This window comes from Rhamphochromis longiceps, linkage group LG7 (genome assembly GCF_057381845.1).
Source record: "Rhamphochromis longiceps isolate RC_006_pf linkage group LG7, R_longiceps_female_GT1.1, whole genome shotgun sequence".
In the NCBI taxonomy this organism is placed as follows: domain Eukaryota; kingdom Metazoa; phylum Chordata; class Actinopteri; order Cichliformes; family Cichlidae; genus Rhamphochromis; species Rhamphochromis longiceps.
Window position 1 is genome coordinate 15,235,204 of NC_140563.1, and position 26,328 is coordinate 15,261,531.

At 39.0% G+C, this 26,328-nt stretch overlaps 3 protein-coding genes across 4 annotated transcripts; all 3 read right to left on the reverse strand.

Moving 5' to 3' along the window:
• Positions 1-1,065: 1,065 nt before the first annotated feature.
• Positions 1,066-2,967, reverse strand: arpp19b (cAMP-regulated phosphoprotein 19b). The gene is made up of 3 exons (XM_085412433.1): positions 2,787-2,967; positions 2,203-2,325; positions 1,066-2,113 (listed from the first exon to the last, which is right to left on the reverse strand). Exons 1-3 carry the CDS (start codon positions 2,829-2,831, stop codon positions 1,943-1,945), a joined length of 339 nt encoding a protein of 112 aa, XP_085268559.1. The 5' UTR covers positions 2,832-2,967; the 3' UTR covers positions 1,066-1,942.
• A 1,754-nt stretch (positions 2,968-4,721) lies between these two features.
• rsl24d1 (ribosomal L24 domain containing 1) lies at positions 4,722-8,054 on the reverse strand. Its single transcript, XM_085412432.1, has 6 exons — positions 7,897-8,054; positions 6,731-6,844; positions 6,578-6,650; positions 5,715-5,778; positions 5,472-5,557; positions 4,722-5,140 (listed from the first exon to the last, which is right to left on the reverse strand). The coding sequence occupies exons 1-6, from the start codon at positions 7,975-7,977 to the stop codon at positions 5,064-5,066; spliced, it is 495 nt and encodes a 164-aa protein (XP_085268558.1). The 5' UTR covers positions 7,978-8,054; the 3' UTR covers positions 4,722-5,063.
• Positions 8,055-10,092: 2,038 nt separating this feature from the next.
• Positions 10,093-25,968, reverse strand: LOC146665032 (protogenin B-like). 2 transcript variants are annotated; one of them, XM_085412374.1, is made up of 19 exons: positions 25,810-25,968; positions 24,972-25,271; positions 21,728-21,872; positions 21,456-21,589; positions 21,072-21,368; positions 20,698-20,857; positions 20,327-20,574; positions 19,577-19,741; positions 19,062-19,367; positions 18,198-18,383; positions 16,446-16,541; positions 14,149-14,335; positions 13,856-13,983; positions 13,562-13,732; positions 13,005-13,187; positions 12,160-12,283; positions 11,892-12,024; positions 11,703-11,798; positions 10,093-11,609 (listed from the first exon to the last, which is right to left on the reverse strand). In XM_085412374.1, the coding sequence occupies exons 1-19, from the start codon at positions 25,874-25,876 to the stop codon at positions 11,232-11,234; spliced, it is 3,504 nt and encodes a 1,167-aa protein (XP_085268500.1). In that variant the 5' UTR covers positions 25,877-25,968; the 3' UTR covers positions 10,093-11,231. The 2 variants fall into 2 exon arrangements, with proteins under 2 accessions (XP_085268500.1, XP_085268501.1); XM_085412375.1 differs by having other exon boundaries at positions 13,005-13,183; positions 13,558-13,732.
• Positions 25,969-26,328: the final 360 nt, after the last annotated feature.

Sequence of the window (26,328 nt, forward strand, 5' to 3'; positions counted from 1 at the left end):
AGTCATTTTTAATGATCGTTGAAAGCCCAGATCGTAATCGTGATTAAAATTCGATTAATTGAGCAGCCCTACATTTGAGTGAGTTTTTCAAAACCCAACAATGACATAAGATTGCGTCAATGCAGTAGAAATATTATTATTAGAATGAATATTCTTTCATCATAGGTTTGTCTGAACATGAGTGGAGCACCTGGCTGAAATTGAATGAAATAGCAATATGGACTTTTGTTAGTCATTTAAGTCAAACTATTGCCACCATGCCTCCGTTTGTCTGTAGGTTGTTGAGAGGCTGAGGTTGTTTCACTTTAAGGATAGCCAGATTGAGATGCTTCATGGGCCGGTTCCATTTGATTATAGTCTTTACCTGAAGTCAAAGTCCTGTTTAAGTGTTAGTGCAAAAAGTTAATCCTACATGCTCACAGAAAAATCCCAATAGATTAGCAGTTTCTGAAATAAAGATAGAGACCAGCCTGTCTGCCTCAAACAACCATGCCACATTCACCTTTCCCCCCATTCTGACAGTTGGTTTGAACTTCAGCAGGTTGTCTTGATCATGTCCACATGCCTAATTGGACTGAGTTTCTGTGGTTCTGCTGAATCTCAAACAAACTGGCTTATTGGCAGTTGAACTGGTCTTCTTAGCAAAGTGGCAAGTGAGTGTACATCATTGGATCATCGGTATTGATTCATTAACATGCATATTATTTGCATACAAAATATTATGGAGCAAATGTAGAAATGGGCATACCATTGAAATACTTGAGAGTACAGGTACATTTCACCACTCTATTCATGCTCTCATCCAATGGTTTTGGGCATTGTAATATAAACAGGTTCCAGCTCAGTGGCATCGGGTAATTTACTTGCACACCTCAGAATGTATCTGTATACTAACTAAAAAATATTCAATATAAAAATACAATATAAAAAGTAAAATCTTTTTTTATAAATATATCAATGCAATAGAAACATTTCAAGCAGTTCTTCTGTAGTTTTGCTTCTTAGTAAAATTGAAGCATAAAAAAAAAATCATGCAAGGACAAATTCCACTGAAAAAGTCTAAGCTATTATGCAAAACTATTTTTATTTACAAAACAAATGGCACAGTGCGACTGCACAGTAAATGCACATGCACACTCCAGACATGACAGGGGAGTTTGTTTCCATAAAATCATAAATCCCAATCAGACAGTGAAGGACATTTCAGGCAAGATTCACAACTAATATTCTAACAGAGGGAGCAAATATTGCTCAAGAGAAACCATTCATTCATTTTAAGGCCATTTTAGAGGTCAGGATGAGATTGAGACCAGCAGCAAGTCAATGCAAACCAATGTTACTAATTAGACTTAAACACAACTGGATACAAAGCTAGTCTTGAGCACTTCAAAAGCATGGAATCAAGTAGCATGACAGAGAAAGCGAGGGACGTAAACAGAGTAGAAAGAAAAAACACAAATTGAGGATTATTGACTTTTCACCATTGAAATGCCTCCATAAGAGCATGGGATCCCTCAAATTGCTGTAAAATCAATTTTCTGTTCATAGTTCTGTTTCTAGCCTAATGAGCAGGAACAAAGAGGAAAACGGAACCTTTTCACAAGCTTTCAAGCATTTACTTTGGAGGCATATATTCTTAAAAGCGAAATAATTTGTCAACATAAGATAGCCATAACATTTAAATATATAAGTGCGATGACTGTTCAGGAAATATCAATGTATTGAGTCTTTAAGAGCCTGAGAAACACTTTCCCTTAGCTGAATTTGTCTCACTGATGCCCCAGTGCCTCACAGTTGCCAATTCTTCAAGTATTTGGCTTGTTACATGACTTGTTCTTACAGAATACAAACAAAATGAGAAAAATAAACAAAATGTAAACAGTGTGCGAAGTAGATATTAAATGGACATGGGAATAGTAGCAAAACAGTAAACATAAAACCATCAACCAGCCAGTTTACTGGCCACGATGGAAGTTTTTCTTTGAGGTAGGTCCTGAGGTGTTGGGATGTGTCCCCCTGTGATCTCAGTCTTCTCCGTTGGGGCGGATGGCAACTGTTTATTCTTCATTTTTGCCTTGGCCATGTTGTAGTCCCCAGAATCAAAATACTTTTGCTGTAAACAAGAATAAACAGAGTGAGATCTCTATAAGGCTGACATCTTTTAATTGTAGTAGCTAGCCAAAGTTAGGTGAGAAAACTCACCCCCTTCTGGAGTCTTTTCCTGAGAAATTCAGATCCCCCTGGCTTGCCTCCAAGGTTGGGATATCTGGCCTTCAGTTTGGCCTCCTCTGATTTTTCTGGGCTGATTACCTTGTCCTCCATTTCCTGTTGACAGAGTGCAATGTGTAAGGATAGTAAAACTTTCGACTTGCAATTCGGTTTTCCAGCCGTATGCATCAACGTGACAATAACGAAACTTCAATATGTTGTATACTGACAGCAGCACATACTATGGTCACAGATTACTTTGTTTGATTAGATACCGGCGCCGCCATGAGGTAAACTGCTGTTTGCACTAGCATTAAAGTTACTGTTAGCATGATGAGCTACTGTACAATTTTGCATGTACAGTGAAGAAACCTGTTTGCCAGACCCAAAACAGCACAATTTTACTCTACCAACAAACGCTAACAGAATATTAGCCAATTCAGCGACAGCATCGCTAAGGCTCTCAGTCAAGGTTAGCAGCTGGCTAACTAGCTTGGTGCTAGCCGCCAGCTAACCAAGCAGCACTGGCTAACTGGTGTTAATTTGATGTAATTTTCCATTTAGTGGTTACAGTTTACCTGCTGTTCCTCCGAAATTCTCGTTTCTTCAACTTCCTCGGACATGGTTGTGCTGTATTCCCGCTCTGTTCGCAAAACTGTAGTTATGGCCGAATAAGCTCCTCTTCGGGAAGATAAAAGGTAGCACTGTCAAAGCAGCGGGCGAGGACAGCAGCAGCCTGTCATGCAGCCTGTGTAGCAACAGGCCGGTGAATCGATGCTAGAGACGCAGATGAGCGGGACGATAGCGATCATAGAATCTGTAGGCGCTAATAACAAAGTTGTTTTTCTTCAGACTAATTCACGCGTAAAAAATATGATAGCGTTGTTGAAATTTGATTTTGCATTGTATATGGATTTTTTTAACCCGTCACTTTGTTCAGGTACACCTGTTAAATAAGAAACATAATAGTTTATTAACCCCAAAGGAAATTATGCAACGGATCACAAAAAATGGACAACAGATGACTGGAAAAATGTACTTGGTCTTGACTTCTGATGCAATATTCAGATGATAGGGCCAGAATCTGCCATAGTCCGCATGGAAGCATGGAGCCATCCTGCCTTGTGTCAACAGTTCAGGCTGGTGGTTTTGAAAAGTTGAGAACGATATTTTCTCTGCACACTTTGGGCCACTTAGTACAAACTGAGCATCATTTAACCCTTGTGTGGTGTTCGTATTTTTGTTACTCAGCCAGTGTTCATGGGTCTGGTGGACCCGCTAGAGTTTTGGCTTTCCAAATTAACACTATCAAACAATTTTATGTTAAATTACTCAACAGATGTTTACTTCATCCCAATTACAAGACATATGAACAGCAAACATGGTTAATTTTTTCCCTTTACCTTTGTTAGATCACATTTATGAATTAATGTGCTTCTCGTTTTTCTTTTATATAAAATGTTATAAATAAATCAGTTATAATCAAGTGGAGTGAGTGGAAAGACACAACACATTTACACGTGAAAAAATAATTAATTGTTTAATTTTTCTTTTGAAGAAAACTGAACACGGGTCTCACAGACCCGAACACCATACAAGGGTTAAATACCACAGCCTACTTCACTGCTGTTGCTGGCCATGTCCATCCCTTTACTACAGTGTACTCCCAGTGCACCCATCTTCTTAAGGCTACTTTAAACAAGATAGTGAACTATGTCACAAAGCTCAAATAATCTCAGACTGGTTTCTTGAACATGACAATGAGTTCAAATGACCCCACTTAGGACATCTCAATCCAATCAAACACATTTGGGGCGTGGTGGATCACATAATGGATATGCAGCCACTATGTGATGCCAATTTTGTCAATGCAGCCCAAAATCTGAGCAATGTTTCCAGCAGCTTGTTGAATCCACCTATGAATAATTGCATTTGTTTTAAAGATGTGAAGAGCTACATGCTCAAAATGACCATGTGAAGGATATCTGCTCTTCCTGGCATCATAAAGAGCCAAAAGTAGGACTTATATGTACTCTGACCTCATTATTTGAAACTTCCAACATGTTTATTAGGCACAGCCACCATTTTAACAGTATAATAATAACTGACCCTCACAATTTCTCTGTACAGACAAGTTGTGATTGAAAGACTGGCACAGGCCTATAGTTTTTTTCCTGCTGTATAACAGTTACTGCAGATAAGGATTAAATGTTTACATTGTACAATATATACAAGGGCAGCTAATCTCTTATGATGCTCATGCCAAATAACCTGCTGAAAAAAGTAACACGGTTTATGGTCTATTAGTCTTCCAAAATCGAATCTATTATTGGCAGCAACTTTAATATTCATTCATGTATTATTTGGTAAATGGTAAATGGCCTGTATTTATATAGCGCTTTACTAGTCCCTAAGGACCCCAAAGCACTTTACATATCCAGTCATCCACCCATTCAAACACACACTCACACACTGGTATTATGATCATCTCACAAAATAAAGAGCAGGAGAAATTCCAGAAAAGATGGTTTTTAATATATCGGCAATCTTAATATTTTCAGAACAACTGTAATACATTAGACTTTGCAACAGGGTTAAATCCATTTCTTCACTGCTCCAAATACCACACAGTGAAAACCAAAACAGAGCAACTGGGAAAACTGCAGTTAATGGCTGCTGCTTTGCACTAAGGCCTTTATGAAGTCAATACCTTCAAATCTTTCACAGCAATTTAAAGCCAAATGCTTTACTCAGCACAACAACTGCTATTTGCAAACTTAAATTTCCAAACAAATATACAATAAAGTTTTAGGAGAAAAAAAAACGTAAAAAAAAAAAAAAAAGGCAACAGAAGATTATTCATCCTCCTCCCGCATATCCACATCTTCTTGCAACTTCTGCACCATTTTGTCTTCCAAATGTTTGGCTTTTCCTGTAACAGATAGTGCAAACCATGCTGAAATTATCTTTATTAAATGGAAAAGTAACCAACAAATATGTATGATCAGTAACTGCATTTACAATGATTCTACTTGAAGAACCTCCATTCTGAAGAAAGGAAAAGCAAGAATAGTAATCTTATTTCTATTTTATGTGCAGACATTGGTTCATCATCTCTTTTATACCTAAAGAGTGCTGCACCATTGACCCTTACCCTGTTTTGTCTGATAAAGTCACACTTGGCTGTAAGACACTTGTACTAAAATCACTGTCACCAAATTCACTATATGCACAGTCATATGGATAACTTCATGAGTCTTTACCTGCATGTGGTGCTTTGATGAGGTGAATGTTTTTCTTGACTTCGCTGATGGCCTCTTCTTTCTCCAACTCTTTGCCCTTCTTTAATCTACAGAACAGAAATGGTTTAGGCAAGGCAAGTGCTTTTATCCCAACCGTTAAACATATTTCCCTAATTTGCAGAGATTTTAAAAGTATCACATTTAATATTCAATATTCAAAAATCTGAACAAAGTCTATTAAAGTATAAAAAAATAAATGCTCACCTGTTCATGATAAATCTTGCCTGTCGTTTATGTTTTATTTCGTTCACTTTCTTCATTGCTTCCACTGCAAAAGTTATCAGAACATAAACACATTGCTTAGAATGAGACAATAACCAGAGGTTTATATGAGTGTGTTCTTTCATGTATGTGACAATCAGAACATCTTATTATAGAGTGATACTTGAAAAACTAGCCCATGGATTTGTTACTGGTTGTCCTAACACCTCCCTGAAAGCTTTCAGCTGATCAAAGATGCTGCAGTCAGAGAAGGAACAACTAATGAGACAGATCACATTTCTGCTAGATAAAATGTAAAAAATATATATATACCTATATACAATTTAAAGCCTTTCTACTCACAAAGCTCGATGATACCTTAAAGACCTTAGAGGATTATAATAATCCAATAAAAACTGTACACAGGCTTCAGCTATCAGGCTCCTCTTCTGCCAGGGTTGGGTTTTGCAGGTAGATGCCCCTCTTCCTCTGAGATTAAACTTCAAACTTTTGTTGTTGATAAAGCTTAAAAGTAAGATTAGATCCTATGATCCTGAATAATTGCTGCCAACTATATTATCTATTTTCATGCATCTTTCATTCGTGTGTTTGTATGCTACCATTACCTTTGTTCCTAGTCTGTCTCACAGTTTGTGGTTTCCCTTCTGTTGCCTCTCTACGTACTTACATGTTATTCCTTTTCTTTCCCCTAACTGGGCCCCCGAGCTGGGTTCTGTATTTGAAACTCTTAACCTTACATTTTTTAAGTGCTCTGAGATTCCTAATGTTGGTATTTAATGGTATACATACAATTAATGTGAACGTTTTCGCCCAAAAAGCTTCTAATAAATAAATATATACATTACCTGTCTTATCCCAAAGCTCCCTGTTATATTTGACAGGAATATTTCTGCGTTTCTCAAACTCCAAAGAGTTATCCTGAAAGACAGCAAGTGTGTTGGTTAAGGTTTAGTCAAACAAATGAACGACGAGGTGGTCCTCATTGATGAACAGCTTACCACTGTCAGCTCCTTTCCTGATGCCTTTCTGAATGCTTTGGTCCATCTTGTTTTTCTTGGGTTGCGCTTCTTCTTGAAGTTCTTGTGGCATTTTGATTTGCAGAATCTGAATGTCTGTTTTATTAAAGAGAGAAAAACAATTTAGGGATCACCCAATAAGAAAATGTGTGGATATAAACAAGCACATGAGTTAATGATAGAAAGTGAGACATTATCAGCAGTAACGATATTACATTTGCTGAAAAATTAATGATTGAAATTTCAAGATTGGAAGTGCACTGGCAAAATCAATAGCTGAAATTGGAGAAATGGTTTAGGACGACCTCCAAAAATAACAGGAAAATTATGAATTTACATATACAAACATACATACATATATATAGGGGATATAGTTGATACTTTACGACTTAAAAATACATTTTCAAAACGTTTACTGCTTGTTATTAGCACTTAAACCTACATTTATTGTACATTATTAAATCCTTTATCTAAACAGTCTTTTTGACTTCCGGATTTCTCTGTGTACGACATCAGATACACTGAAGAAGAACTACATTATACATTTTTATCTTTAAGAACAAAGTTATGAAACATTGCTGTAACTGTACTACTGAGTATATATTCACAAATAACCGGAAGACAAGAGACATACGTAAACTAAACACAAGCGAGTTTAATGACCTATAGCATATTTTCCCTACAAACTAAGATGTTTATAAATACCATTACCGTGGCACAAAAGTCAGGATTGAGGACCATCAAGTGTTTGTATTAATATTTGTTTACAGCCTACAATTCTAAGCTCCTGGTCTCACACTGAAGCATAAGAGGGCGCACTCACTCCATCAGGAAAAGCCGAGGCCCTCCGATTTACACGTCCAGACTCACACAACAACTTCATGTCCATTAGGTTTGTGAAATAAAGTAATGTGTTTTAAAAAGAACTTTACTGTCTATTTCTTCTCTTTTCCGTCGCAAATACGATTTACGACTGTTATTTACCGTTTTCCAGCCCTAACTCCCTGCTTTGGACCCACGTGAATGAATCCAGCACGTTATGTTAGCATGCTAGTATTAGCCGAACACTAACGAGCCACCACTATCAGTCAAAACAGGAGCTTCGGTTAAAATTAACAGCATTGTTCGGGCAAAAACCTGCGCCATACCTTACAGTCGTTCCGTACAAACATCACCCCATGTCCGGGGTACACTGGTCCCGAGCAAAAATAACACTTTTCGATGCGCATTTTCGCATCAGGAGTGCTGCGTGTGGCAGCTGACAAAAACAAGACCGTTCCCTCTTCTTCTGCTTCTTTTTGTTGCCTGACATCCAGCAGTTTGGTGTCTTTACCGCCACCTAAAGACGAGACTTGAAACTGTAGTTATCCTTCAAGAGATCGGAGGTTTTCCCAAGCATCCTAACTAAACTGTGGAAGAAAATATGTAACAAAAATGTAAATAAATAAATAGATTGATAGAATTCCAAAACTAATTTCTGTGTATTAAAAAGTATAAATAAACAATTTCCAGAAACACATTTAACTTAAATCTTTGTACATTTGGTCAAATTTGTCAACACAGCTAGAATTTGGTGGCATTGGATGGAAATGTTTACTAAGAAATGGGTGCCTGTGTGACTGTTTCAAGTGTTTGTACTGTTGTGTTTTAGTATTTCTATTAGTAGTAGTAGTATCCTGAACTTAATACATCTCACAGTCTAATGCACTCTAAAACTAATTTACTACAGATAAAGCTAACACAGAGTGCCTTTGCTTCTTTAGTATTTTCTGTAAATTATACAAGATTGTTTTTCATGAAGTCATGCTGTCAGAGAGATAACCTCCCTTCGGTATACAACGGAGTCCATGGGGAACCAAGTGATTCTTAGGTGACATGGGCATCCCTCCACAATTACGCTTGACAGTTGGCATGAGGTGTTTGCACTGATATGCTGTGTTTGATTTTCTCCAAACATAGCCAGACACCCCGACTATGGTCTTGTGCAAAGAATATTGATGAAGAAGTCTTGCATTTTGTTCAGATGAAACTTTACAAGTTACGTTGCCATGTTCTTCTTTTAAAGAGATGAAGCCTTTTCCTTGCAACTCTTCATAACAAGCCACACGTTCAGTATTTTTCATGAACTTTAACATTTAACATGCTAAGTCCTGCAGAGTCTGCTCTTGTGTCTTTTTGCAGTTTCTCAGAGGATTGCACAGTCTGACTTTGAGGTAAATTTGTTAGAACATTGCACTACTGGGAAGACTGCCAACCATCTTGAACATTTTCCAGTTGTGAATAATTTTCCTCACTGAATAATTATGGACTTATAAATTGTTTGATAATGGCCCTATAACCCTTTCTAAATTGATAGGCAGCAGCAGTTTTTTCTTAAAGTTCATTGTTGATTACTTTGCACTTTGTCATTGTTCATACATACCTGAATACTGCTAAAACCTCTACTTTTGTAGAGGCACAAGATCAAAAATGAAAACCTAAGTGGTCCTAGCAAACCTCATATAAGCTTTTAAAAAAAAAAAAAAAAAAAAAAAAAGACAAACTGAAACAAGTGCAACACATTTTTTCCAAGAATTTTATTATCATCATCATCATCATCATCATCAACTAGTGTGATCATCTTGAGAGTATCAAAAAAAGGCCTTTTGGAACATTTTAACACATATTCTTTGTTGTGTTGCTCTCTTTGGATCAAACATGTAATTTGGTATTTAAAAGCAGAAATATTTCAAAAAACAAAACATAACTTAAATAATAACAAATACATCTACACCCTAAAATCTACACTCTGAACCCGAATGAAGTCTGCAAAATTATCAGTGGCTTACAACGCAATCTTTCATATTAAAGCATTTCACAGAGAAACTTTAAACTGACCGTAATTTGCAAAATGTCACATTAAAATTAGTAAGTTTTTCTTGACATTATTATAAAATGGGTCATCTAAACTATTTAAACATATTACTCAGGTAAAAACATTTTTTGGTGATAAGCACTGTTTTTTGACATCTCAAGCTTAAAACAAAACAAAACAGAAAAACCCTATGTAAAATGCCTTTTCAGCAACCAAACCCACAGATATTATCACATTTAAATGCAAATAATGTATATAATGTAAATGAAAACCAAAGAAAATTACTAAATAATACACATCAATATTCTTTGGTTAGCATTATTTGTTTTAGAAAGGTATCAAAATTTGATTATGTTGCTCTTCACACATAGGGTTTCCATTATGATAGTCAAAATCCTTCATTGTCGCACCTGGACAGGAAACATTGTGGAGAGAGAAAGAAGTCTTTCCCATACGGCAATATTTGTGAACGGTGACAGATGATTCTCTGAAAAATATAAACCTCATCTGTCACTGGGACGCTGGATCTTTGGTCTTGGCATCAACATTTTCGTACCAAGGATCGACTGAATAAAAGAAAAAAGGCTGTACCCATCTGAGGAAGCAGACAACTCTTTGGATAATAGCATCGGCATCACCGCTGCACTCAGCAATGGTCTAGAAGGCAAATGAAACAAGCCCCGGAGACTCCTGCTAAAGCTTTCACCAGAATAAAGCATTAATAAAATTTACAAAGAGGAAAATCAGCATTCTAAAGGGAAATTTACATCACTGGCACAAGCAAAATTTGGGCAAGTACACCCTTTATGTAAATCTACTAAGTTTTTGGCTGCCTTAGAATATCTTCTGTAGTATCAAAAACTCTTTGGGTATAACTTTTCCCGTCTTTGGATGTCATCATCTAAAGTACGCAAAGCCCTTTGACGTTAAGGCATTATTAAAGCTTGAAGTTCAGTGCACTGGAAATGCCAAACAATACTGTTTGATAAAGCTCTACAAGGTTTGAAAAAAACTGAATTCACTTTTCATCTTCACAACATACAGGATTCAAAGACAAACAGCATGTAACGAAAGCCCTTTCAACCATGAAAACAAAAACTACGCGATAACTTTCGAACACGGTAACAAGACGTGGCAATGAAGTGTTTTCACTTTGTCCCCTGAGTCAGAGATAATACTGCACAATAGGTGGTTAAAAACAAAAGGAGGTAGTAATGTATATAAAGAATAGAACACTGAGGTAGATAATCAGTCTAAAAAGGCTCAACTACATCCTCCGCTCCAGTGGAAAGTAGTTAAATATAATGAAAATGCACCGCAGTACATTTCTGACATTCTCTTTTTTGACATTCATCGTGGGTGAGTTTTGGTTTAGGACAGACCATGCCAAACACAGAAATACAGGTAGGAAGTTGTTTTAAAAAAAATGGAAATAAAAATGTTAGGACAAATGTTCATACAAAATCCTGAGGTAAGTCCAAAGCAAACGCACACATCTTCCTTTGCAGCAGCAGGATTCCTGGTCCCTCGTTTCCCAGGAGATATCTAAAGGGCTTCCACTCGGGAAGCGGATGAGGTAGAAGTGGCATGACTCTGGCTGTTGGGAGAGCAGATGCAGGCCTGATGATGTTAGCAGCTGGCTGCTTGACAAGTACTGGAGACCACATGAGCCTCTGAGATGCCGCGAAGCAAGGAAGCATCAACCTCTTTTTCCACTTTGAACGACTGCTTCAGCTCCAAGACTGCGATGCTGTCGTCTGGCCCTAAAGATTCAGGCCTAGAGCTTCGGCTGCTCGACGGGCTGCTCATCTCTTCGTTGCTTTCTTCGTTGGAGTAGTGTCCAGAGTCACCTGTCTCTTGGCTGCCCTCACTGGTGTGAGAGCTCTCTGAGCGAAGAGGTCCATAGATGATCTCTCGTGATGAAGGCGGCAAGGGCGCTGAGCCGAGATGCTCCTCGTATCTCAGAACAGTTTTGCCAGCTTCGTACAAGCTGGCTCTGGTTTCGATCTGAAGATGAGGACAAAATTAAATTAAGATTCAAAAAGAAAAATCTATTTGGGGAAAAAGCTGAGTAAGCAAAAACAATGCCACATCACTTACATCGCTGTCAGCTGGATTTCTGATTTCTCTGTTGAAAAGCAGCCACTTCTTGCTGCTGACTGGACCCGTACCATTTATGATGATACTAGATCCACCCTGTAAAATGAGAGAACGTATGGAAACTACATGAGAGTGTTTTCTCAACAGACATGTAATCACGAGAACCCTATTTACTGTTCCGTTTCTCACCTTAGCATCTATGAAGTGATCACTCATCATGGGTATAAGGGCCTCAATATTCTCCGAATGCCGTTCACTGGGAAAACCAGAACGTGGACCTTCAGGAGCTCCTACAGCAATGACTTTATGACTGGAAGATTTTCTATTAGTTAAACAAATGACAATAAATATATAAATATCAGAAAGAATGCTTATGCTTTATTATATGATAATATAATAAAGCATATATTATATATGAAAGTATTTTTCCATCATTTGAAATACAGATAATCAGTACCTTTGTTTCCCCTTACTGATCAGAATCAAAGCACATGTAATTATACAGGTCAAAGCGATGCTCACACCAACGATGATCCCCGTCATAGACCTCTGGTCTATGTGGTAGAGACCATCAGAGAATACTGGAAGATAAATAGAGAACAATTAAAGATCTGCTATATTACAGGATTAACAGGCCCTGCGACAGACTGGCGACCTGTCCAGGGTGTACCCTGCCTCTCGCCCTATGACAGCTGGGATAGGCTCCAGCACCCCCCGCGACCCTGAAAAGGATAAGCGGAAGCGAATGGATGGATGGATGGAACTTAAAATACATCTAAGAGACGGAAAGCAGCTGTACCCATTTATTATTATTCTATTCAAACTCCTGTTAAACAAACCTGCATGTTTGTGGTTCACCGTCAATACTGCATGCAGTACTTGAAGTGAAGTCCACCAGGCATTTATTAGAAAAACACTTATATTCCCCCCTTAAATATCAAAATACACTGGACTGCATGGTATGGGACAGACCTTTGCCCAGACCTCTGTAAACTCTTTCCTGTCGAATTTATGGGATCAGTCACTTGTTTCGAGTCTTACTGAATAAAACATTATGTGCATTTTGGAAGTTCTTTGGAAGTGAGATACATCCCACAGTTTTTGTTTTTGCTTCTGCGATTCATCTCACTCTTTTAGGAGTTTTTGTCAACAAAAGGAACGTCCATTCAATAAAAATGAACTGAAATTAAACCTAAAGACACAATCCTAACACAATTACCACACGGGATTTTCAGTCCATTTCATTTCAGACATAGAAATGCAATGCCTTAGAAACCAAAGCCAGATAAAAGCATGTCTGACCTGTACTATCTGGAAACCAGTCAGAGTGTCTGGGATTTTTGCTTCGGTGGACGTTTCCTCGCTTCGGTGCCAGCTCCACAATCTCAGAGAAAGGACCTTCACCCACCTCACTGGAGGCAGCTATTTTTACAAGGTAGACATTTCCTGGCTCCAGCTTCTCCAGCAAGGCCATCGTATGACTCCCTATAAATGACAGCACAATCACACAGTAGAGATTAGATCATGGCTGAGAGGTACAGAACTAGAACACCAGAAGATCCAATTTGTCCAACTTTGCTTTGCAAAATATTTCAGTCACAAATGAGGAGATCATAAATTTGGGACTTTTCATTGTATGTTTTAATTAAGTATGGAGGCAAAGACAACATCATCATATGCAATTAAGAGGTAAAGTATACCAGAAGGAGGTGGTAAACTGGGTGTGAAACATTTTTTCACACTCAGTTTTAGTTTAGTTTGATTTAACTACAATAACCTTGGCTGGATCATTCAATCCCCCAAAGAATTATTCTGAAAAACGTATTTAACACATTATAAAAACAAAGTAAACTACTTGCCCTCTCTCTGGACTTTTTGCCAGTGTCCAGCAATCCAGTCTTTTTGTGAAGCATACAGGATGGTATAGCGTGTAATCACCACGTTGGACTCAGTGGGCTCCCTCCAGGACACCAGAGCGGTGTCTTCCTCAATCAGAGTTACTCGCACTCCTGCGGGAGGTTGGCTTGGTGCTAGGCACACAGAACACAGAACAACTCTGAGTACATTGGTGAAAAATATGCAATGAAATGATCAGAAAGAAACAGAAAGAAACACATTTACAGTAAAATGACGTTGCACTGATAGTTTGTTACCTGCTGGGAGGGTTTGATGGTAAACTACAGAACTCCAGGGACTCGACATCTGGTCCACATGAAGGCGCACCACAAACTCATAACGAGTGTTTGGATCCAACTTCTGAACTGTCACACTTTGCTTCGTACTGCAGAGAAACAAGATTCCCACATCATGGCAATTTGGCAGGAAATAGCCCAGAATACATTCTCACAAATTACATGAAATACAAGATGTGAATTATTAAAGGGATGTACTCATCAAACCAAACTAAAAGCAGGCTTCAATTCTCATGCCTTTGGGAGGTTCTTACGTTTGCAGGTAGCGTATTGCAAAGACGTTGTGAGTGCCCACAGGTGTACAGCGGACTGTATAACTGACAGCCTTGCCAGAGGGGAAAGGAGGATGACTCCAGCGCAGGGACACTGCAGATGAATTGCCATCCAAAACAGTGACTTGATTTGGAGGTGGAGGAGCTGCTGCAAGTTGGTCTCTAGCCGCTAAAGGAGGAAAGAACATGAAACTCTTTTTTTTTTTTAATTTACAGGCAAAAGAAAAACCCAAGAGTTAAACTTTCCTCATTACAGGCCCCTTATTCAAGGGGAGGACTCAACCTACCAAACTTTAGGAATTATTATCTGGCCTCCCAATACCGATCAATTTTGATCTGGTTATATGCAGAGAGGAGTGAGGTTCGATGGGTTCCAATAGAACAATATGAGGTGAATCCCATATCATTAAAAGACGTCCCATTTCTAGGTACGAAAAAATGTTTATCTAAGCTCACAAATAATTCGATAATATTAAACACCTTCCGTGCCTGGCAGGAATCCCACTCACTTCTAAAAATAAATATTTCTTTTTTTAGAAGGACACCCCTATGGGGCAATCCTGATCTCTCCCATCATATTTCCGACTCCATATTGCGGGGAAGGAAGGATAGAAATATTCGAACTGTTGCCGATCTATACAATAATGACACATTTATTGACTTCCAACAACTAAAGGAAAAATTTAAACTTCCAGACCAAATTTTTTTAAATTTCTACAAATAAGAGACTGGATCAAAGAAAAAAACCAAAGGAACTTTCCCTGAGATTCCCAAAGAAAGTCCTTTTGAAACGCATCTTTGCACCAAACCATGGAAGTCAATAAAAGGAATAGCATCTTCAATATACACTATTATTAATGAAAAATTACCTGACTACAACAAAACGGCTCTGAAAAGAAAATGGGAGGCAGATCTGGGCTATGTTTATGAAGAGGTAGAATGGTACCATCTAATGGAACAGGCACAGACCATGTTAATTTCCACAAATCATAGACAAATGCAATTTAATATATTCCACAGGACATATTATACACCTTACAGATTACATAAAATTGATATTAATTACTCTCCCAAATGTTTGAGATGTAAGGTGATAGATGGTGATCTCCTTCATATGCTGTGGAATTGCCCAGTAATAGAGGAGTTCTGGAGACGGACTACTGAAATAATTTCAAGGGTGATTGGGATCCAAGTCGAAATGGACCCAAAACTATGGATTTTAGGTGACATAGATTCTATAAACGTGGATTACCACAAGAAATATTTTATTTTACTTGCAAGTACTGCAGTTAAAAAATGTATTCTGACACATTGGAAATCTGAAAATTCTCCAACACTGAGATATTGGATTAATGAGTTAGCATCCTACTGTACACCTGAGAAGATATCACATAGTGTAAAAGGGAAATACGGAACCTTTAAAAAAATTTGGGGACCATTTCTTTCAGTATTACCGTCTTTGGACTTGACAGAATATAGAGATGACGTAAATTCCTCTGGGTTTACCCTGAATTGATCCTTGGTTAGGCCCTTCTGATCAGAGTTCTTGAATGTTGTGCTGATTCTTGTGTATAGACGGGTGTAAATATGGGCTGTTTGGATACACGAATGTGATGAAGTTGATAGCCATACAGGGGTAAAGGGGTGGGGGGATGGTGGGAGGGGTTCACACGATATGTTTTTCTTTTTTTCTTTTTTTTCTTTTTTTTTTGTTTTGTTTTAAATTTTTGTAATTACCAATACTGTTACTATTATAATGTTTTGTATTTTGTATTATGTATTATTATTATTATTAATAATACGCCCGTATTTTCTGTGTTCGGTCCTCAGATGGTTGAGGCAATGTTAGAAAGATAAAGATACTAGAGTGTGTTCCTGAGAATTTTTTTTTTTTTTTTTGGTCATAATGACCAGTCAAGCTTTGGCTAGTTGATGATACTTTGTCCCATAACTGTAAACGTCTTTTATTGTTTGTTTCTGTTTGTTTGTTGTTCATTTTCAATTTAAAAAATGAAAATAAAAAGTTAAAAAAAAAAAAAAAAAAATTTACAGGCAAAGTTTGTATTTCATTTTTAGTGTCAGCCATGAAAGCACTGAAGTCATTTACTATAAATACACTATATTGTACAAGACCATCATCAGAAGACCAAACTGAATGAATGAAAACATGAAGAAATCATTCATCTAAGGCTTGTGTGTTGACAAGATTTTCACATAAAGGTTTGGGTTGGCTACAAAAGAGCAGTCTTTGGGAATGGATGATTTACACCAATACTTACACACACATCCCGGGGTACTGATGGTCTGGTCTCTCTGATGACCATCTGCAACCTTGCTGACAGCCAGAATCTTGACGTGATACTTTTTCCGTGGATCTGGAAAGATAATATTCAGATTTTAGCCATTTTAATGGACATTTTGCTAGAATAAAAACATTTAATAATTAAAAAATATTGTCTAGCAAAGCTGAAGGCTGAGAGATCATGGTGGTTAATAATCTATTTAAAAAAAAGAGTGAGAGGGGGACATAAGGACAATTAGCTGCAGGAGGGTAACTGCTGGTCTTAACTGGCCATCCCCCATGTATGGACAATACTTGGCCTCCTGAGTCACCCCAACCTTTCATTTGTCTCGTGGTGTCATGTGTAACGACCATGAGAAAGCTCAACCAGGCCCAAGCCAATGTAAATAAGGTGACGCGCTCAAATCTCCAGCATGAATGTTGTCACTACATGATTCTGCACTTAACTGACTTTACAACTATGAAGCTCTGACACCACAAGCTTGCTTCAATATACAATACAAATTACTGATGTCCACAGAAATAAACAAAGGTGGATGAGGTAAAATATTTGAATAAGACATTCAGGACAGCCACAAAAAAAAAATCTGAAGTAAACAAGACCTCTAAGGTCAGAACTTTTCTTTTAAAAATATTCTGTCACATTGCATATTTTAACTTGAGAAACTACCATTTTTCCTCAGCACCTAAATCAGGATGCTTTTAGGGAGCGTTAAAATCTGTAATGCCTCTGGAGTGAAAGGTCATCCTTTGGGTATTGACCAGTGAAGGCAATATGTCCAGGCCTGTTGTGGGGGCTGGGGTAGGGGCAGCGTTCAGCTGCTGGGATTGTGGGCCCATGGGACAGGAGGGGGGTTTGACTGGGGTCCCCGGGTCAGGCCAAGAACAGAAAGAATCCAGGAGCAGGACTGTGGGATAGGAGGTGGGCCTCTTTTGTTATTTTCTATCGCTTTTGTGTTACAGCTTTAAACTTGGAGCAACAAAAGAAGTTCAGCGATATTGTAAAATATCAGACTAATAGCCACTTGTGATTTTTTTAAACTTAAATAATACTGAAGAGTTTTGAATTTTTAGACAGGTTAGTAACACAAATAGATTTCCAAACAGAAACATGTAAACTTCTCCTGTTTCAGCTTATTTGGGACTTAGAAATCAAACTGTGCTCAAAGACTAATTCATATAAATAATTTTTTTTTTTTTTTTTTTTTTTTTTTTAAATCTGTAGATTATTTAAATGGACATCAGAGACAACTGGTGGGGGTAGGGTACTAATCCAAGTGTGCTGTCCCATGGCTAGAGGTCAGTGGCTTGCTCTGGTCTTTGTTCATGTGCACTAGTGTCCATCTGAAAAAAGGGTAGCGGCCAGGGTCTTACATGCCACGTCTGGCCCTGGACAAAACACAATGGCTAAGCATAATTATGCAATGCCCGAGATGGCTAGTAGTGGTGGGAGGGACATCTGGAACCTGACCTCTAAACCTGGGAGCCTCGTACTCCAGCCTGACTGGAGAGTACTGCTGGTTAGGCAGGAGAGGTCAGCACATATTGATCAGGATAGGGGATGGAAATGCAAATGCAGAAGCCGACTGCCCATCGAATTAAATTTGAGTGATGCAAAAATGGCCCATCACTCTCTGCCGTCTCCTGTCCAAAGCACAGGTGCAGATAAAGGAAATTCACTAATCGTAAACATTTTTTTAATTTACTCCTGGGTTCTAGGCACACTCACCAAGGCCACCAATCGTGTACGTATTGGTTTGAGCCTGCAGCTGGATGTCGGGCTGCTCTGGTTGTCCTTCCTCATGGTAACACAGACGATAGCCCTGAATAGCCACAGATTCAAGGGAGCTTTGCCAGCGTGCCACAATGGAGGTGCAGTTTAAAGCTTCAAGTTGAAGAATAGGGGCTGAAGGCACTAAGAAGGCGGCAGAGAGAGCACTCATGAGAATTATGAGACTACTGACATAACAGAAAACAAAAATAACAACAGGACAGCCAAAGAATGGATTGACGCTGCAGTCAAACCAAGAATTCCCTTTTGGTTTTAGTGTTTTACAACAATGTGTAAATATAAAGCTAAAATTCAGCTCTGGTGGAAAAAAACAAAAACAAAAAAACAACCTCCCCAGCACACCAGGCTATGAAAATAGGATATTCTTTCCCCCACATAGATGCCTGAGGCCCTCTCTTTATGACCCGTGACTGAGGCCAATCTAGCATCACTGACAGCAAAGGGCAAAGGTTTCTGAGTAACCAACACAAAGACTGTGGGACAATGCTAAAACAGCAAACTCCAGTCATACGCTAGCCACTCTGCATGAACTCTAGTGTCCTGGTTTTCAAAGAGCAGCCAAACAGCAATGCGACAAAGGAAAAAAGGTTCTGCTAGTTACACGTTTAAACACCATCTGATTTCACTTTGCTGTAGCATTTACTAATTTGCTTTTTAAACTTAATTTATTTTTATACTGCATGAAAACAGGAATAAACTAGAATCACAATCATGTGATGAGCCTGCAGAGACTTTTTTTTGTTTTTTTTAAAGCAGCTAAATGTACGTTTTTTTTCCTTTATCAGACTTCTGCTGGTTTACCTTTGTTGCTGGAGGTCTTAGGCGTACGGTGTGATGTCCATGCTGAGGGCTCACACCAACCCACTCGGGTGGCTGCGGCCATGCGGAGCAGGTAGATGGTGTCAGGCTGCAGCCCCTCCAGCAGGTATTCAGTGCTGTTCTGCAGTAGCTCTACAGATGTGACGGTGCTGTCTGCAGCTGTGCGATAAGAGAGTCTATATGCAGACACACGACCGCGGCTCACCTTGGCTGGCAGTGGCTGCCAGCTCACCTGGATGTCTGTTGTGCTCTGGCTGGTCAGGCTCAGCTCAGGAGTACGAAGAGGCACTGGAGGAAAAAAAATTGGATATAGAAAATGTATTAAAAACTAGAGATTTTTCTACTTATTATTCAAATCAACCAAATTTTCTTAATAAAAATCTGATTCATAACACTACAATCTTGCCAATTTCCTTTCAAAACATGCTTTGCATACAAGCTAGCTTAACTACCAAAATGATTTACTGCGAGGAATGTTGGAAGCGCTTCAAGCTTACCATCCTCCAGGGTATGTTGACTGACTTGGTCTGACATTCGACTGGCTCCCATTGGCATATAAGCTACAATGTAAAAGCTGTAGTTTCGAGCTGGCTCCAGGTCATCGATGATGTAACTGGTAGTGTCGTTGCCAATAACAACTTGGTATTCTTCGTTGTTTAGACCTGGAAAAAAAATAAATAAATAAATAATCATACAGCAAGTCATTAATTAGGGTAAGATTATCCACACAAGAGTGAAAAAAAATAAAGCGAGTTCAACTTGGTAGTTAAGTGTGCGTCCTATAAACAATCAGTGCTTGGAAAGAAAAGTTTCTGAATTCTCTTTTTTGTGTGTAAACGTGTAATGAAAATGATAAACATACAATTGATTCCAGCCAGCATAAAATAAACCCAGTTTAACATCTAAAAGACATGATTTATTGGAGGAACTCAGCTATTACTTTAATGGTTAAAGTGAATACAATCTTACAACTTTAGTTTGCAAAACTGTGATTTTTTTTAAAGCTCGCCGTCCCTTTAAGTCCGAGCAGAATGAGCTAGGGAGTGGACAAAGGGCTGAATAAGCCTGTTGTTATTTAAGTGAAGTAGCCTTGACCCCTGCGCTGTGCAGCAGCAACAGATGGCCTTCACCAAGGAAAGTTGATCATGTGAGAGTGTGATGCAGCATAAAGATGTAGACCCGTCAGCCTTTTAAGGCCCAAATTATAAGAACAATCAAATAAACCATCTTTTTCCTCTCTGTCTCACCTTCAGCCTTCATATAATGGACAGAGTAGGCAATGACTTTGTCCGTATTGTACAAAGGTCTCTCCCAAGCCAGTAAGATAGCAGAGCTTGAGATGGTCTCAGCATGGATATTTCTCGGAGCACTGGGCCGGTCCTCAGACATGACAACAATAAGGCGAGCCAAGGATAGCACAGATCCCTGTTCATTCTCTGCCACACACTGATAGATGGCATCATCCTCAGGAATGATCTGTGTAATCACCAGTTTACTATGAAACAAAAGGAAAAAGAAAAATCAGCAAAGCCAAAGAAGCCAGCTTATTTAAGCAGGTTTGTCTTTCATAATGTTTAATTAAATTTAAGCGAGCCCAAATCTCCCATCTATACTTTACCTGTTGTACATCTTAATCCTCCCATTTAAGTGAACTTGTTCTCCATTCTTCAGCCAGGTGATGCGAGGTGTAGGCACTCCCTCTGCTTGGCACATGAACCGGGCAGTGCCTGCCCTCGGACGGGTCTGGCTCTCAGGTTTCTCAACTATGTTTGGTGGCACTGAAACAACAGCATAACAGAAGAGCTAATGGTTACCTTTTATTAAGCCATGGAGTTCTAACTGTGTGGCATCTTGCACCTAACACGTTTGTTACTTGGACATATAAACATTTGCAAAACCTTTAGTTATGAGTCTGTATACTGAATATAAGAACCAGGCCAAAGATGTGATCTGAAGACATCTGTGGCGTAATCATCAAAGACTGATCATTACCCAATACTGTGAGGTTGGCTGCAGCAGTGGTGTGGTTGCGGGTTCCGGGGGTGGTGGCCCTGCAAACGTAGACTCCGCTGTGCTTGGTACTGACATCAGTAATAACCAGGTTTCCATTGCCCAACACTTTGGCATTGTACACATCGATAGGTTTACTGTCAGCACGGCTCCAGGAGATGATGGGCCGGGGATTGCCTGTGGCCACACACTCCAACACCACCGTTTGGTGAAGAGAAACGGTCACATTTTGAGGTCCAGCAATGATTCTGGGTCTCTGACGTAGTTTAGGGCCTGCATCTTCACAAGAAAATGTAAACAAAAAAAGTCAGGGAATGACAGTGCTTAACATTCATTCGTAAAATGCAGTCAGTGCAATTAATTTACCTAGGTTGACTGTCAGTGTGGCCTCTCGACTCTTCAACACACTACCGATGTTAGTTGCCACACATTGATAGTGTCCGGCATCCTCCAGTTGTACATTGTGAATCTGAAGAACTCCGTTTGGCAAAACAGTTATTCTGAAAACATACAAAACATACAGTCTGGGTCAAGCTAGAACGCTCATGTGAAACCCAACAGAAGATGGAGCTGTAGGCTAAAAAATAAACTGATAAAAATGTGCCTAAATAAAGTTATAATTATGTTTCTGCAGTTACCTGTCTGTCTGCAGTGGCAGTGTCCTTTGGTTTAGCTCCCAGGTTATGGTAGCAGGTGGGCTTGAGATGACTGCACAGGAGAATCGTGCCACAGAGCCCACAGTCACCACAACAGGCACAGGATGCAACACAAACTCTGAGATACCTGTGAAAAAAATTAAACAATCAATTTCAACTAATTAATTTGTTTTAGCACCAGATGAATATAATGCATTTCTTTTGGTAAAATATACATTATGCATACAATGCCCTGACTTTGATGAATGGTAATTGATTAGATGAAAGGTACTGATTTTATTTTTGTGCAGATGAGCTATGAGGTCCTCTTCTGACCAGCTGGCCTAATCAATGGATCAGTCCAACAATGACACTGAATGATGCATTATTATATATGAAAAGTAATCAATTCACTTCACATAAAAAACAAAAAACAAAAACAAAACTGTAAACAAAAGTAGACATGAGAAATGTCGAACAATGCTGAACTATAATGCTGTGGTTATTTTTTGCACACACATGCAACAATTAGCTTTTCTTACACATATTTTAGTCATTTAAATCGACTTTAAAATTACAAAAACAGTGCACTCTTTATTTAGGCACTTCCGAAACGTGTTTTAATAGCCACCACAAATAAACAACCACCAATCTGCATTTAACTGAAGGCTACAAGATATGATCAATGATCTTCATTTATTAAGGTGATAACCATCTCCCTGCCCCCTCACTCACAGGAAGGAAGTCAATATCATGTTAAAGGAAATCAATGCTCTGTTTACCCACTAAAACTTCCACATTCAGATTCTGGGATTTAGAACATCAATAATTGAAGAGCAATGCTTCAATTTAAACTCTCGTCTCATCAGTATCAAACAAATAAAACTTTGATTCTGTATCTGTGAGGCGAATTAAAGACTGCTTTTTGAATGGATTTGGGAATTGTTCCTCTGAACTTGCAATAAGGGGTTGGTTTAAGGTTAATGTACAACGGCAAAATATCACAAAAATAAATACACTTATTTAGTCGCCAATCATTTGTCTCATTGTAAAGTCTGTTACTAGCCACATGCTCCCATTTCTGACACCAAGGCAAGCTGGTGGACATCCTGAAAACACACACAGCGTCTGGTAGGACGTTAACAATACGATGCTGACCACCTGGTTTTGCTCTTGTAGATAGAGGGTGTGGCCAATCTGCTAATATGGTCACCCCTGTTGTAGACTGCAGATCAATGTCTAGGTCAAACAACAGAAAGGTCTCTCCAAAGAGGTCAAAGTGCACTGCAACCCAGTGTCAATTCCATTTTAGCCCAAACTGGCCGGATCGAAGCCAGTTTACCATTGGTCAACCAAAGAGACCTGGTGATTCAAATGTGGGTTTTTTTTCCTCCCCCAAATGAGATACTTGTAATGATCTGAACTATTGCGAATAGATTTTATATACATATCAAAGGGCAGGCCAAAATTTAAAGCCACACCTGTGTTCATATTTGCAAAAGAAATAGTTTCTATGGCCAGCTGGAATATAATCAGATCTTCTGATTGTCAGATGAAGGCACAAAAGTGTGAGAAAACCTAGCTGGACCTTGCAGCTGTTTCTCCCAACACTTTTATTCCTTTTACATGATTTGTGTGGTTTTCCCAGCAATTAACTGATGAGTTTTACCAACTTAGAAATGCCATCTTTCTTAAAAAAAAAAAAAAAAAAAAAAGTAAGCATTTTTGTGTACTAATGTAGTAAATTTCAACTGCATTCATAATTTTTTGTGGCACACCATTTGGAATCAACTGTTGTAAGCAATGTTCAGAAAGACGTGATTTCTGACATCTTTCCAGTTCTTGGATTTGTTAAAATTGGGGACTTGGTGAAAGAAATAACCTTAAAAATGCCTCCTTTTATGTGGATGATCAGGCTCAATCACTCACATGACAAACTGGCCTTTCTTTAACAAAAGCGCTGTGCTTGACAGGGCAACAGAGAGGCTGATCCAGTGAAAGGGGTTGTGGGCTGGGCAGAAGAACAGCAGGCCGACCCAGCTAAAGCAGGCCTGTGACATCACAAAGCCTTTCCCCAGCTGACCCCTGACCTCAGGACCTCTGGACAGAAGGGGAGCACAGAGGAGCCCCATCCTCCACTCCCCTGCCTGCAGCTGACCAAAAACCTTTAACCCTTTCACAGACAATGGCTGAATCCCAAACCAAACTTGACTTTGGAATATTTTTAAGTGGTCAACTGCTAGAAATTCTTATTAAATAGAAAACAACTGCAAACAGTGCATTTTGGTGGAAAGTCAACAGTGGGGATGAATTTATTCAAACATAAAAAACTTTTGTTTTCCTCCATCAAATGTCCAGTGACAGGAACATGCACTAGCTTCTGTTTGCTAACCCATCAGGTTTATGTGTAGATGCCTCTCTAAATGTCCGTACTGGGCAAATAAATTGTAAAACATTTTTTATTGCTTTGAATCTCATCTTCTTGGATTGAAGTTGTAGTTTTTTTTTCTAATGCTGAGTATTAATGCTAATCTCTATAACCCCAGTGCCCTCTCAGTATATTGCAGAGGCCAGTACTAGTTTCCATGACACCCGTCATGGGATATCCCCTTCTAAGAACTATGAAAAGTGTCCATGGTAGACCAGGCCCATTGTATAGACACAGCTGTCCTGGCCACTGATATGTGGACAAATAAATGCCCTAGGATCAGGCCTTTTCTTCTGGATCAGCCAGGGGCACTCCAAACAAAGGCTTAAAGGCAAATGCTTTTCAGAGATTCCTTGGGGTAGCAGACCATCCGTCAATTACACACCACTATAGTCCACTCATATTTAAAGAAAGGAACTGATAATTCCTTACTTTTGGCACTATTTATAGGATACATACCATAAAATGTGTGAGTGATACTTAGTCAAAATACAGAAAACCTGGTCTGCTTGATTATGGAGTATTTATGAACCTTTAGATTTACCCCCATCTACATTTAGCGGTCTTTTACAGTGATTTTAACACTGGACTAGCAGCTTTTAATTCTGACACAGAAGCTTGTGTTTCAGAGGATCTTCCCAGGAAAATAAAAGCAGAGGGACTGAGGTACATCTGCCTCCCCTTTCCAGGTTTGTTGTCCATGAACTTGCCATTGTGATTTTTGCATGCTGACAACACCACAAAGTCAATACCACCAGCAAGTCTAACCAGTCATCACACTGATCAATGGAAGAAAGTCCAAGTTAGATCCATACTCACTTGCGATAGTCAAACGTGATCTTTGGCTTAAGATAGCTCCAAATTTGTTTTGGGAGAGGCACTGGTAGAATCCTTCATCTGAATCCTCCTTGGTATGCTTTATCTTTGGTATGTACAAGGAGCCATTTGGCAGGAAGTGTATGTGCTCACTTTCTGCCAACTTAACCCCATTCCTCAGCCACTTGATGGTGACTGGAGGCTGTCCATGGGCCTGACAGTCCAATACAGCAGGGTCCTTTGGTAATACAGTAACATCACTGGGTTCTGTGATGAAGGACAACTCGCTAAAACATAAAACACCTACAGGGAAAGAGAGGCTGCATTATTAAGAAGAGAAGAAGACTAAAGCAGGTCATATTTACTCTATAACCTGTCAGAAAAACCTCACTGATTACAGGATTATTTTTATTTTAAAGACCATCCAGCATTATGTAGTTGACATACATGTATTTTCTCAACATAACAAACTCTATAAAAAGCAGATGCAAGTCTTAATGTTAATATTTAACGTGTTAGGACAATTTATAATTGGGAAACAATGATGTGAAAATAGTATCTGACGTGAAAGCTGAAGGTCCCAAGCGACGGAGCTTTATCGCCTTAAAGTTAAACGTTTAGCGACATGCCATCTTATCTCATCTCATTCAACGTGGAACAAAAAACAAAGCTATATAATAGAGCTAAAATAGTTTGTTTCAAAGAAGAACGGCTGTAGGCAATATAAGCGTAATGTACAATCAACGGTAGAGGTGTGTGGACAGAAAAGGTCAAGCACCGCTAAAAGTTAGCTCATTCACAACCATAATATCAATAATTAAAAAAACAAACAAACACTTACTTGATAAAGGAAGACACAAAACAAAAAGCAACCAGTGCCGGAAAAATTTCATCTTAAAATGTGCCATTTATCCAGAGTGCTCTGTCATTTTCCCCCCACCGAGCGAACGCTGCTCCTCTCCGTGATGCTCTCAAATCCCCAATGAGGCTTCTGCCAGCAGAATAGCACCAGCGGCTCTACTGGGGTACCGGGGAGAGGGGGCCCCACCCCGCCCTCTAACGCATGCGCACATAATAAACGAGCGTAAAAGTGAAGTCAGATGACCACGCGCTCCTTGGAAAGTCTCACAAGATGACAATCTCTAATTATTATTATTTTTAACTAAATACTTTTATTTATAACACCTACACAGTGGTCTAGCCCCGAGGTTTCACACATACAGACAGCTCGTCCCACTGGCTGGCTTTGCAAAGTGTGAAAAATCATTAAAAAGAAAAATAACACCTTGCTAGCCCACAGACCACAATTTGTTTGGCATTACAAATCTGATGTAGCTCATTATCACAGCTCTTTAAGGCC